Below are 14,199 nucleotides of genomic sequence, written 5' to 3'. Positions count from 1 at the left end.
GTTGTTATAGGTAAATGCGTACAGTATCCACAAGGGTAATATTAACCTGCCTTAGCTAACCTGCACCACTGCAAAACTGCACTATCCTTGTTGAAAATGTTCAGGGGAATAATACAGGACAAAAGGAATGGCAGACACAATAATTTCTATACATATTATCTTACTGTTATTACACCATTTCCCAACTTTTGTAAACCACATTTTTGTTTATGCATTGCTTACTTCTATGCCTCCTGGAACATGCTCCAAACTCATCAAGAAGAAAATAAAAGGGCCGAACTAGTAACAGGAGATAAAAATAAGGCCAAGTCCAATTGTGCAAAATCTGGTAAAAATATGTTGTATTGCTCAGTTAAAATTATGTGTTTTTAACAACAGGCTTCATCAGTGGAATCTGTTCATCTTGCGGTAATTCTTCAAAAGGAGTACAAGATCAGTAGCAAAAAAATTCCAAAAAAATTCCCTACATGTTTCGTCAACAGGCTTCAGGAGGGGAATCTATTTGTCTTGCAGTAACGTTCCGTGCGCCTTGGTGTTTAGTCATGCCAGCCACATGACCACGGAAACGTCTTCGGACAGCGCTGGCTCTTCGGCTTTGAAACGGAGATGAGCACCACAACCCTAGAGTCGGAATCGACTGACTTTCGAGCAAGGGAACCTTTACCTTTAACTCTTCAAAAGGAGTACAAGATCAGAAGCAAATTGATAATTTGCTACTGATCTTGTACTCCTTCTGAAGAATTACTGCAAGACGAACAGATTCCCCTGATGAAGCCTGTTGGTGAAACGTGTTGGGAATTTTTGGGGAAAATTCTTCCTTCCTTCCTTCCTTCCTTCCTTCCTTCCTTCCTTCCTTCCTTCCTTCCTTCCTGCTTTAACTTTTGCTTTATTTATAGTTGTATTTTGGTGCCTACTCAGGGAGTTCCTCCAAGTATGGAGAAACTACATCTACGGTGGAGGTAGTTGCAGTGCTTTCTTGATCAGAGGAGGCCAGCTACTTTATTATTAGATGTGGTGAGAACCTGAGAAGAGAGCCGTTGCAACTGGAGAAGAGGGTGTTGTGGGATCTGTGCCTTGGTGCAACTGCAAAATGAGATCACGACCTTTGTAAGGCCATTAGAATCTCATACGTCAAAGGTAAATGCATTACATCCAAGATTAAATATTCCCTGCAGCCAAGTTAACCCTTGGCAGTTCCCCAGTGGAATGCACCACCCCAGGAACCTTGACCATAAATATGTGGAAGTCCCCTTTGACAGGGATGCCATTGCCTGCATGGACTAAAGACATGTGGGGTAGGGAATTGGGTGTGATGGAGTGAAAGAGCTGGCTGGGCACATCTAAATATATTCAGGACTAGAGTCTTAAGTGTACTGTGGCCATTTCATACATTAAATGGAGACAAATTCAGCATTGCCACCTGGGTGTATCTCACCAGCCCATCACAGAACACAAGGGAAGCCATGTTGGATCAGGTCAATGGCCCATCCAGTCCAACACTCCATGTCACACAGTGGTCAGAACCCAGGTGCCACCAGCGGGGCCAGAACTCCAGAAGCCCTTCCACTGTTGCCCCTCAAGAATACAGAGCATCACTGCCCCGGACATACTGTTCCATCTATACGTTATAACTTATGGCTAATAGCCACTTGTGGACTGCTACTCCATATGTTTATCCAAACCCCTCTTGAAGCTGTCTATGCTTGTAGCTGCCACCACTTCCTGCGGTATGGGTAACTGCAGGATGTGTGTGTCTCATGTTACATTTTACATTGACAGGTGCATCCTTAAACCCATGTAGCTGCATGGTGGTAGAACGGGCCGTCGAGTCACAACCGACTTATGGTGCCGCCATAGGGTTTTCAAGGCAAGAGACGTTCGGAGGTGATTAACCACTTCTGACCAACTCTTTCCTCAAAAACTCCATGATGAGACGATCCAAAGTGAAAAAAAGATATAGTGCTGGAAGATGGGCCTCCCGGTTGGATGGCACCAGTGTTCCCTCTAAGCTGAGTTAGTGCGAGCTAGCTCACAGTTTTTTAGCCTCCAGCTCACACATTTTTTGTCTTAGCTCAGGGAGGATGGCTCCAGATCAAATGAATTTATGCAGTAGCCAAATCGCTCACTCACAACTTTAATGCCAGTAGCTCACAAAGTAGAATTTTTGCTCACGAGACTCCACAGTTTAGAGGGAACATTGGATGGCACTCAATCAGCTACTGGGGAAGAGCTGAGAACAACTACAATTAGCGCTATTCTTAATGCCGCAACCGAGCTAAAGCTGAAAGGATGTTCAGTTGTGGACATGAAGGGATGCAAAAGGAGAATCCAAAGCTGTTCAACGCACGTAATAGGGACACTGGCGGACATTCATTCATAGGGTAACCGTAAGTCGCAAGCAACTTAACACACATGTACACCTTTTTCACCGTTCTGTACCTCATGCTGCACAATTCAATTTATAGTCCGGAAAATAAAAATGTAGACATTCCTATGTGGATAGGGGGTTTGGTAGCCAAAAGTGGAGAGTGAGGAATTATGGGGAATGTGATGCCAGGCTATTCTGGCTGCTTTCTCTCCAAGTTGCAGATGGCATCTCAGGTGACCCTAGGAGGAAGAGAAGTTAAGAGAGCCAACTTACCATGACTGGGAATACAATAGCAGCCACTGTGGACTTGAGGATCCAAAGGAGAGCCAGGCAAACCGCCTGGAGGAAAGTGAAGAGGTGCACCCGCCGGAGGGGGACGTGGCGCAGGTAGATGAAGTCAGGCTGGTGCTTGAGAGGCATCAGGAGCAGCTTCAGACGATCCATGAACTGGGGGATGGGAGGGAATGAACGGTGTTGATTTGCATTGCATTGAATTGTATGGTGCACCAATGGGTCTCCAGTGCACATGTGGAGCTCTCTTCCTTTCAGTGTTGGAGACAGCTCCACGTTCACACATTCACACACACACAAATCCCTTATGATGTATGCTTCCTAAAGAAGCTGTCTGGATCTCCTTTTTGCTGAGTGTAATGCAGCTTCACTGGGAAATATTGGATCTCCGATGCACACGTGGAACTCCTTTGATTTCAATGTTGGAGACAATGGGAAAAAAGGTCCCTTACGATGTATGCTTCCTAAGGAGGCTGGCTGGGTTTGCTGCGTTTTCAGCATCAAGTTAAATGCAGCTTAAAAGACATGTAAAGTATCATTGCCCATCAACTTTAATTTAATGCTAATGGGTATAGTAGGAAACCCAGCAATTAGCAAAGAGAACCAAGCTATGTTTAAAGCCATGATACTAGCAAGTAAAGCAGTAATAGCTCTAGGTTGGAAGAACAAAAAGAAATGGACAGTAGAAATCTGGCATAATTATTTGTTTGATCTCATACAGTCCGACATAATCGAAAAGCTGGAATGAAAGTCCACATGGGAAGATAAGACTACAGGAATCAGGACGAAGTGGAAGACCTACCTGGAATGGATACCAACAGAAGGAAGAGGAGACATTCAGAGCAAGATTCGGACTTTGTGCCCGTGGCTGGGAATATAAGACTAAAACCACCGGAATAGCAATGGGGGGTGGGGGGAGGGTCAAAAATTACTACAAAATGTATAATTAAAAGATAATATGTAAAATTTGTGGAAAATAATAAAAAAATATTTTTAAAAAATGGGGGGGGGGGAGTTAAATGCAGCTTCACAGTGAAATTGTATGGTGCACCAATGGGTCTCCAGTGCACATGTGGAGCTCCCTTCATCTCAAGGTTGGAGACAGCTCTATGTTCACACACACACACACACTCTCTCTCTCTCTCTTATGATGTATTCTTCCTAAAGGAGCTGGCTGGGTCTCCTCTTTGCTGGGTTTTACACAGCTTCACTGTGAAATACTGGTCTCCAATGCACATGTGGAGCTTCTTTAATGTCAATGTTGGAGACAGTTCTATGTACGTACACACACACATACACAAACTTATGATGTATGCTTCCTAAGGAGGCTGGCTGGGTCTCCTCTTTGCTGGGTTTTCAGCATCAAATTAAATGTAGCCTCACAGTGAAATACTCGGTCTCCAATGCACATGCAGAGCTCCCTTCATTTCACGGTTGGAGACTAGTTTATGTACGCACACACCCCTTATGATGTATGCTTCCTAAGGAGGCTGGCTGGGTCTCGTCTTTGCTGGGTTTGAAGCAGCAAATTAAACAACTGTATCAGGCCTTTTGTGTTTGGTTTTCATTACGCTCTTGCGGTTTTCTGAACTTTGATACGTTTGTGTTGTTTTATGGAGTTTGGTTTAATTGAGGTGCTGTGATATGGTTCTGGTTGCCGTGGCCACACATTGTGGAAAGGTGACCCAATCCTTGTTATAGAGAGAGGAGAACAGAGAAAACAATTGTCTCAGGACCAGAGCACTGACAGTCTCAACAGGCCCGAAGCTGACATCCGTGGCTGTACATACGGAGGGAAGAGGTGTGGAGTTACTCTGCAAGTGGGTCCCAAAAAGGACAGTAAGTTTAGGTGGGGGTCCCCCTTCAAAAAGTTAGAGAACTGTTGGGATAGGAAGTTTCTAATCTCCTTCTAAAACGACATCATCAGGGCTATTTTTGGGCAGGAACGCACAGGAACGGAGTTCCGGCTGGCTCCTGAGTTGGCCACGCCCAGCAGGAGCTCATTAGCATAATAGGCCACACCCAACAGCAGGGACTCATTAGGATTGGCTTCATTAGGGGTGTGCGGCCTAACATGCAAAGGAGTTCCTGCTACAAAAAAAGGCCCTGGGTTTTGACAACAAACAAGGTAAACAGAATAACAAGCAAAAGGTGGGTGTGGCTGGATGACCACACTTCTGGTAACATGGGGGTGCGGCCTAGTGTGCTAATGAGCTGTGCTGGCAGGGGTGTGGCCTAACATGCTAATGAGTTTCTGGTGTTGGGTGTGGCCTATTATGCTAATGAGTTCCTGCTGGGCTTTTTTCTACAAAAAGAGCCCTGGCACATCATCATTACAACCAAACAGCCGCTCCTCCCAAAGTCTTCTCTTCGTAAAAGAGACTGAGATGATGAAAGCACCGGCGATCGAGTCGCCCCCACAAATGTGCACCACTGACCGGCCTCTGCCAGGGGAACTGAGCCCACCCAGGTCTTACCAGATGCTGTACTCGGGATCCCATTCTCTCCTGGAGCTATCCAACCCAGCATATAAGTTCCTGTTCCCAGGCTGTAGTCTTTGTGCCCCACTATGCGCACGTAAGGCAGGTGGCAACCAGAGACGGGTCTTTTCCAGTGGTGGCACCTCCTCTTTGGAATGCCCTCCCCTTCGAGTGCCAAGCCAGATTATTTCTTTCTGTCCAGACTTTTCACTGCAAGTGGCACCTGGAGATCTCCTGGTATTACAATCATGAGAGTGGGAAGGGACCTCCAGGGTCATCTAGTCCCACCCCCCGGACAGTGCAGGAAATTCACAAATTCTCCCCCCCCCAGACTCTGGGGCAAGTGATGCCCTGTCTTCTTGGTGCTTGGGGGGGGGGTCAACAGTGGGAGGGCTTCTAGTGTCCTGGCCCCACTGGTGGACCTCCTGATGGCACCTGGTATTTCTGGCCACTGTGTGACACAGAGTGTTTGACTGGATGGACCTTTGGCCTGATCCAACATTGGCGTCTCTTATGTTCTTATGTTCACACACCTCTTGTGACCCTTGCTCCATGCCCAGAAGATGGCAAACAACCCCTCCGGGATCCCTGGCCAAACTGGCCTGGAGAACAATTGCTTCCTGACCCCAAAGTGGCAAGCGGCATTTCCCTGGGCGTGCAAGAAAGGGCCACAGGAACTAAGCACTGCGGCAACCCTTCCTGCCCTCCCTCTCACGATCTGCCTCAGTTCACAGAATCAGCATTGTGGTCAGATGGTCATCTAGCCTCTGTTTGAAAACCTCTAAAGAAGGAAGGCCCACCACCTCCCACAGTGACACCCAGTAGATGACAAAAAACCGTGGGATCTCCATCCAAACTGGCCTGGAGAAAAATTGCTTCCTGGCCCCGAAGTGGCAACCAGCATTTCCCTGGGCGTGTAAGAAAGGGCCACGAGAACTAAGCACTGAGGCAACCCTTCCTGCCCTCCCTTCTCGTGATCTGCCTAAGTTCACAGGATCAGCAATCCTGTCAGAGGGCCACCCAGCCTCTGTTGGAAAACTTCCAAAGAACGAGAGCCCACCACCTCCCGGGGAAGCCCGTTTCACTGAGGAACTGCTCTAATGGTCAGGAGGTTCTTCCTCATGTTTAGCCAAAAACTCTTCTGATTTAACTTCAGCCTATTGGTTCTGGTCCGACCTTCTGGGGCAACAGAAAACAACTCCACACCATCCTCCCGTATGACAGCCCTTCAAGTACTCGAAGAGGGTTATCGCATCGCCTTTCGGTCGTCTCCTCTCCAGGCTAAACATACCCAGCTCCTTCAGCCTTGCCTCACAGGACTTGGTCTCCAGATTAAGAACATAAGAACATAAGAGATGCCAATGTTGGATCAGGCCAAGGCCCATCCAGTCCAACACTCTGTATCACACAGTGGCCAGAAATACCAGTGCCATCAGGAGGTCCACCAGTGGGGCCAGGACATTAGAAGCCCTCCCACTGTTGACCCCCCCCAAGCACCAAGATGACAGAGCATCACTTGCCCCAGAGTCCCTATCTATACCTTGTGGCTAATAGCCACTGATGGACCTCTGCTCCATATGCTTATCTAATTCCCTTTTGAAGCCGTCCATGCTTGTAGCCGCCACCACTTCCCGTGGCAGTGAATTCCAAGTGTTAATCACTCTTTGGGTGAAGAAGTACTTCCTTTTATCCGTTCTAACCCGACCGCTGAGTAATTTCATGGAGTGCCCACGAGTTCTTGTCTTGTGAGAAAGGGAGAAAAGTACCTCTTTCTCTACCTGCTCTTTCCCATGCATAATCTTATAAACCTCAATCATGTCACCCCTCAGTCGTCGTTTCTCCAAGCTAAAGAGCCCCAAGCGCCTTAACCTTTCCTCATAGGGAAAGTGTTCCAACCCTTTTATCATTCGAGTTGCCCTTTTCTGCACTTTTTCCAAAGCTATAATATCCTTTTTAAGGTGTGGTGACCAGAATTGCACACAGTATTCCAGATGAGGTCGCACCATTGATTTATATAGCGGCATTATGATATTGGCTGATCTGTTTACAATACCCTTCCTAATAATCCCCAGCATAGCATTGGCCTTCTTTATTGCAGTCACACACTGTCTCGACATCTTCAGTGAGTTATCTACTACAACTCCAAGATCTCTCTCTTGATCAGTCTCTGCCAGTTCAGACCCCATCAACGTGTATTTATATTTAGGATTTTTGGCTCCAATGTGCATCACCTTGCACTTGGCCACATTGAACCCCATTTGCCATGTTGACGCCCACTCGCCCAACTTTGACAGATCCCTTTGGAGTGCCTCACAATCCTCACTGGTTTTCACCACCCCGAACAACTTTGTATCATCCGCAAATTTAGCCACTTCACTGCTTACTCCCAACTCCAAATCATTAATGAACAAGTTAAAAAGCAGTGGACCAAGTACTGATCCCTGTGGTACCCCACTGCTTACACCCCTCCACTGGGAGAACTGCCCATTTATACTCACTCTCTGTTTTCTATTAATTAGCCAGTTTTTGATCCATAAAAGGACTTGTCCTTTTATCCCATGATTTTTGAGCTTGCTTAGGAGCCTTTGATGAGGAACTTTATCAAAAGCTTTCTGGAAGTCAAGGTAAACAATATCTATTGGATCCCCCTTGTCCACATGTTTGTTCACCCCCTCAAAGAACATTAACAGGTTAGTGAGACAAGATCTTCCCTTACAGAACCCATGTTGAGTCTGCCTCAATAGGTTTTGTTCATCTATGTGCCTACTAATTCTTTCCTTAATAATGGTTTCCACCAATTTACCCGGTATCGACGTCAGACTGACTGGCCTGTAATTTCCCGGATCTCCTCTGGAACCCTTTTTAAAGATGGGAGTGACATTAGCTACCTTCCAGTCCTCAGGAATGGAGGCTGATTTTAAGGAGAGATTACTAGCAATCCAAAACAGTCCAGTGGAGCCTGAGCGGTGGGTGTTGCCTTCTGACACACTTCCGGTGATGTCAGGGGGTGTGGCATGTGCAAATAAGTTCTGCTACTGAGTTATGCTAATGAGCTCCTGCACCTCTTTTTCTACGAAAAGACCCCTGGCTCTATGGCACTGTACCCTCCTGAGGTCAGGCTCCCCCCCCCAAACCCCCAGGTATTCCCCCCGCCCAGAGCTGGCAGCCCCCCCCCCCCCCTTTTGACCCCTTTTTTTTGGCAAAGTTAATTCCTTTCTTTACCGGGTGAACGAAATGCAAACAACGCATACAAACAATGGTGAAGTCTGGCATTTCTTGGCAAGATCCGAGCCCAGCCGTGCCTCAAAGATCAACAAGATTTCCAAGGAAAAAAAAGATTCCAGATAAGCAGCCCTGTTCCTGCCCAGCAGGAAGACAGCTCAAAAAATCTGTTTCTGCCTCCTTAAGTGGTTAATAGCACCCCGTGCTCCTGTCAGCAACGTGTGACCTGCTTCCCAAGCACGAGAAAGACGGTTTTGGTTAATGTTTACCACCTTCTTGGAAAGAGGCTTTGAAATGCTGGTTGTGCCTATCAGAAAGACCTTGGTTGCTATGGAGAAAACTTACCTGTACTCCATTAAGGGACGCGACGCCCATATAAAGAAACACTCCATAGAGCACAGGCATGGGAATAAACTGGAAGAGAAAGGGGGGGGAGAGAAGAGGGAAAAACTGAAGTGAGTAATGGCAGCAAACAGAGAGCATCCACAGCTAAGCATTTCAGAGCTGATTGACACAGCTATGCACATTTGTTACACCCCTCCACAGCTGAATTTCATACATTTGATGACAGGTGAGCAGACTCCATTGAAAGTCCACGGAAGCTGACGTATGAAAGCTCAGCCTATGATCCCCAATCTTTTTGAGCCTGTGGGCACCTTCGGAATTCTGATACAGGGCGGTGGGCACCACTGCAAAATGGCGGCTGCTGGAGGCGGAGCCAAAAACACAGAGGAAGCCCAAATGCAGAGGAGGAGGAAGGGGGGGTAATTTAAAAAACACATGGGGAAAGAGGAGTGAGAGAGAATTTAAAAAGTGCCATGCCGGTGTGATGCAGCGACAAAAAAGGCTAATGCGATCTTGGGGTGACTCAACAAAGGAGCCGTTCCTGTTGGCAGCAGAGGACAGGATTTGCAATCATGGTTTTAAATTAAGGGCAGGAAGGTACCAGCTGGATATTAGGGGGGGGGATTATAGTAAGAGTTGTTGTGCCACAGTGGAATCAGCTGCCTGGGGAGGTGGTGTGCTCCCCCTCCCTGGCAGTCTTTAAGCAGCGGCTGGACAAACACTTGTCAGGGAGGCTCTAGGCCAAGCCTGCATTGAGCAGAGGGTTGGACTAGGCAGCCTATATGGCCCCTTCCAACTCTGAGATTCGATGATTCTATAATTAAGCACTGTGGTGGCAGCTGCCATGGAAATAACACTGTTTTAATCTGCATAGTCAACTGGACCAATCAGAAGCCCTGCTGGACACGAGTCCCATCTGGCCCCACCCACCTTCTAAAAACACTGGGTGGTACCCAAGAAAGGTGTCAGCAGGCACCACATTGGGGACCCCAGATCTATGAGCCATATGACTAGGGCTTGAATCCTAGGCTGTGTGCACCGAGCCTTTCTCAGAAAGTGAGTCTATGTACATGCACTTCTTATGCACACCGACTTCATGCTCGCCAGCCAGGGACCACGTGAAAGAGAGGAGCACAGCAGGCAAACTCATGAGCTCCCTTCCACTTCCAGTACAGCGATTCGGGTGCATGTATTGCAAACAGACGCCCGATACTAAAGAGAGTGAGGGCTCTGTTATCTGCTGCACCTTTTGCTACCTTAGCACACGTGGTTCAGTTTCTGACCTCTGAGTGGTAGAAAGAAATACAAAGCAGAAATAAAGGAAGTGTGATATTAGACTGAAACTGTTTTGTAAGCCATAATTCAGCAAGAACACATTTAGGTACCAAGAAGAAGAAGAAGAGATCGGATTTATACCCCGCCCTTCACTACCCAAAGGTGTCTCAGAGCAGCTTACAATCTCCTTTCCCTTCCCCTCCCCACAACAGACACCCGGTGAGGTAGGTGGGGCTGAGAGAGCTCTTGACAGAAACTGCTCTTTTTCAAGAACAGCTCCTATCAGAACTATGGCTTGCCCAAGGTCATCCAGCCACGTGCAAGTGGAGGAGTGGGGAATCAAACCCGGTTCTCCCAGATTAGAGTCCGCGCACTCAACCACTACGCCAAACAGAAGTTAAACATCACCAAACTGAAAATGTTGAACTTGTCAATAGAGCATTATTGTACTACACGTGATAGCATATGACTTGTGGACAAAATTAGTCACATTTAAACAATAAACCTAAGTTTGAAAACATTCTACGTATGTCTACAGTATATACAGGCATTATCATTATCTAAAGATGGAGATTTTCTTCCACAGAAATCGTCACACTAAATGATTTGAGTTTGCAGAGCCTTTGTTTTAAAAGGTGTTTCGCTCATCCCAAAAGAGAAAACACTTTATGAGAGTTGTTTTCTCCAGTGGAAAAAAAGAAAGAAAAAGGCCTCTTAGGAAAAAAAACTATTTTCTTACCCCCCCCCCCTCTTTCCCCCTCGGGCCCTGGCATCTCTATAACTGGTTCACACAAACAAGTTCTGTTAAGTCGCTCACTTAACAAAGCAGTCGGAGAGTGATTCAGCAAGAACACAACTTTGTTCTTCCACTCGAACACAACTCCAACACGGATCAACATCTGATAGCCAGAACAGCCTTTACATTGCAGCTGTCCTGCTTTTAAACATTCCCGGCTAATTTAGCCACACCCACTGTACAAATACCAACCAATAAGGTTGTTCACATAAGGACCAATCACGGACGTTCCCGCTCAGCTTGCTTGAAAGTGATTGGTTAGGTGCTTCCTGGGCTAGTAACACGATTGGATGGATTTGGATCCTAGCCCAGGACAAAGCTTTACATTACACTACAATTAGATGTTTCACAACATATCATGCATTCAAGGCAGCTTTGAATACACTACAAGTTCCCACTAGGGTTGCCAGTCTCCAAGTGGCACCTTGACATCTCCTAGAATTAGAATTGATCTCCGGACTACAGAGGCCAGTTCCCCCTGGAGAAAAAGGCTGCTTTGGGGGCTGGGCTGCATGGCATTATATGCCACAGAGAGTGATTCCCTCCTCCAGGCTCCACCCACAAAAGCTCTAGAAAATTTCCAACCTGGAGTCGGAAACCCAACGTCCATCCTTCATCTGCCTACTTAACGACTTTCAGCGCGATGCTTGTCAGTGCGATGCTTGAAAAGTGATCCCGATGAAAAACCACCTCGCCAGGGGATGACGCAAAAGCCACCCAAAGCGTTTGCTTTGTGACGGGCCATTCACACATGCCGTTGGCTCTGCGTGCCAGACATGCATGTGTGAAGCAATGCTTAGGAAGCAGTCATTATGGCTTGCGATCACGATGAGGTCTTTCTTCAGAAAGCGGTAGGCAAAGGATATTATTAAACGATTTTCAAAGCAAGTTTTCGGACTTGTTTTTTTTTTTTCTCTTTTGCCGTCCAACGGCAGCCGACGTATGACGACCCACTGGGGTTTTTCCAGGCAAGAGATGTCCAGAGGTGGTTTTTGCCACTGCCTGCCTCTGCGTAGAGATCCCAGTATTCCTTGGCGATTTCCCATCCACATACTGACCCATGGCTGACCCTGCTTAGCTTCTGAAATCTGACGAGATCAGGCTGTTACAAGCAAACCATCTAGTAAATAAAAGGAAGAACACACAAGCCATTTCCCCTTTACGCTGTTCCAAAACGGAGCGCCCTCGGCTAAGGAACCCAGAACAAGCCAGACACACGTGCTGAGAGATAATGAGCCATTGGTGGCATTTCCCAACAACTCCACGGCACCAGTCTAAGGGGCTTCTTACGCCCTTCGAGAACCACGAAGGAGAAGGAAAATAGGTCAAACCTTCCCCAATAAGATCTCAGACAACAGAGGCCTACAATAAAGCAGCTCCCGACTTTGAAAGAATTAGGGAAACAAAGCGGCTCTATTCAAGGGGTATTTACCTTCCCCCCCCCCTTCTAGTAACAGAGCTGGGAATACCAGAGGTCATTTCGGGGGGGATCGCAGTTCCCCCGGGTGAGGTACGGGGAGGCACATGACAAAGCCCCGCCCCTGCTTCCGCCCGCCCCGCTTCCGGCCCTCATTCAGCCAGGAGGAGGCAGGAGAAGAGGGAGGGTAAGTTGCTTCCTCCCTGCCTCTCCCCACCCCTGCCTGCCTGGGGCCAGGGAGGGCCTTGGCAGGGCTTCCTTGCACTCCCGCCAGCCTTGCAGGTCCACCGCCGGGCCCCTCATGGGGCTCAGCAGTGGAGCTGCAAGGCTGGCGGCGGTGGCCGGGACCGTTGGGGGCGGGGTGTGTGGCCTTATGACACACTTCTGGTGATGTCAGGGGGTGTGGCCTTATGACACACTTCCGGTGATGTCAGGGGGTGTGGCATATGCTAATGAGTTATGCTAATGAGTACCCCTAGCTCTTTTTCTACGAAACGACCCCTGGGGAATACACTAAAGCAAGATTTCCCAGCCAGGCAAACCCACGGGCAGAATCTGCTACTGCCTTTTTATCTTTCTGCCTGTAACCGAGGAACATCTCGGACATGCAATGTGCTGTCTCCTCTCGGCCTCGAATCAAAGGCTGAGCCCCACGCAGGCAGCATGGCCACCTCTCTGCTGCGGACCACGAAATGTTTGGGTAGCTGGGAGAGGACGAGAGGCACTTCTGGCATTACCAGACACGGCTCTGCTATCAACTGGACCCTCGTGGTCAGGACGAGGATTGGTCCATGCAGGGGTCATTTTGTAGAAAAAGAGGTGCAAGAGCTCATTTGCACAACTCGTTAGCATAATTTATTTGCATATGCCACACTCCTTGACAAAGGCAGGCATGTTTATAATGCCTTTCTTCCCCTTCTCCAGATGGGGAAGGGAAAGAAAGGCATTTAAACCCCCCCTTCCCCAAGTTTATCCGCAAAAGCAGAGAGGCTCAGCGGGAAAGGGGGCATGTCTGCCTGCCCGCCCTTCCCTTCCCCAGCCAACCCGACCCCCGGGCTGGCTAGGCAAGGGAAGGGCAGATATGCAAGCATGCCTGGGTTTCCTACTCCTGGGCTTGTTACTCCCGGAACGCCATTCCAGCTCTTTCCCCTTGAAATGACCCCTGGATCCATGCAAGCCACCACGTTAAGGTGGGAGGTCTGTGGGTTGTAGGCTTGCCAAGTCCCCCCGGGGGGCGGGGAAACCTCCACCCCAGAGGCCCATTCCCCGCCAGCGGCGGATCGGGCCCCGGGGGGGACTCCACCCTGATGTGCACGTCGCCCGGAAGTGACGCGGGCACGCCGGGCATGCTGGGGGTGGGGCCGCAATCATCCGAGGGAAAACTCTATGGTTTTCCCTCGGATGTTCGTGGCCCCGCCCCCAGCGTGCCCGGTGTGCCCGCATTACTTCTGGGTGACATGTATGCGGTGCGCGCTCCGGCCGCCAGCTGGGAGTCCTCCGCTGCGGCTGAATTCAAACTTGGCAACCCTAGTGGGTTGGGGGGTACGGGGCACCCCGCCATGCTGACTGTGGTGTCACACATCCCTTCTGGTAAAAAGCAGAAGTGACGCAGGTAGCGCTAGGAACCACCGAAACGTTATGGTAAAACTATAAAGTTTCTTGCAGATTCCTAGAACTACCCCATGTCACTTCTGGTTTTTTTTACAGGAAGTGATGCGACATTGCACCTGGTGTTGTGGGGTTTCCCCCCCTCCCACTGAGTGGTAGTGAGCAACGGAAGAAAGTGTGCTTTAAAATATTGTTACTTGGAATGTGGTCACCCGCCCTAAGCCCTGTGGTGCAGGGGAGGGTGGGCTATAAATTGAATTTTAAAAATCCTGAATGTAGCAGTTTACTGGAATCTGAGGATCAGAAAGGCATGATATTCTTACAGTATTTACTCAAATGCAAGATTAGTTTTTTCCCCCAAAGTATGACTTCCAAAAAAAGAGAGAGGAGGTCCTGT

At 48.4% G+C, this 14,199-nt stretch overlaps 1 protein-coding gene across 1 annotated transcript in view; it reads right to left on the bottom strand.

Annotated features, from left to right (window-relative positions):
• The window catches only part of SLC4A4 (solute carrier family 4 (sodium bicarbonate cotransporter), member 4), a 298,401-nt gene that overhangs the window by 13,958 nt on the left and 270,244 nt on the right, over nucleotides 1-14,199 (bottom strand). The window contains exons 20-21 of the mRNA XM_015419998.1: nucleotides 8,707-8,775; nucleotides 2,642-2,815 (exon numbers count right to left, since the gene is read on the bottom strand). Coding sequence (XP_015275484.1) covers nucleotides 2,642-2,815; nucleotides 8,707-8,775 — 243 coding nt within the window. The remainder of the gene's footprint in view (nucleotides 1-2,641; nucleotides 2,816-8,706; nucleotides 8,776-14,199) is intronic.

Source organism: Gekko japonicus, unplaced genomic scaffold, assembly GCF_001447785.1.
Source record: "Gekko japonicus isolate JY-2015 unplaced genomic scaffold, Gekko_japonicus_V1.1 scaffold350, whole genome shotgun sequence".
In the NCBI taxonomy this organism is placed as follows: Eukaryota; Metazoa; Chordata; class Lepidosauria; order Squamata; family Gekkonidae; genus Gekko; species Gekko japonicus.
This window is presented reverse-complemented; position numbering and strand designations above follow the sequence as displayed.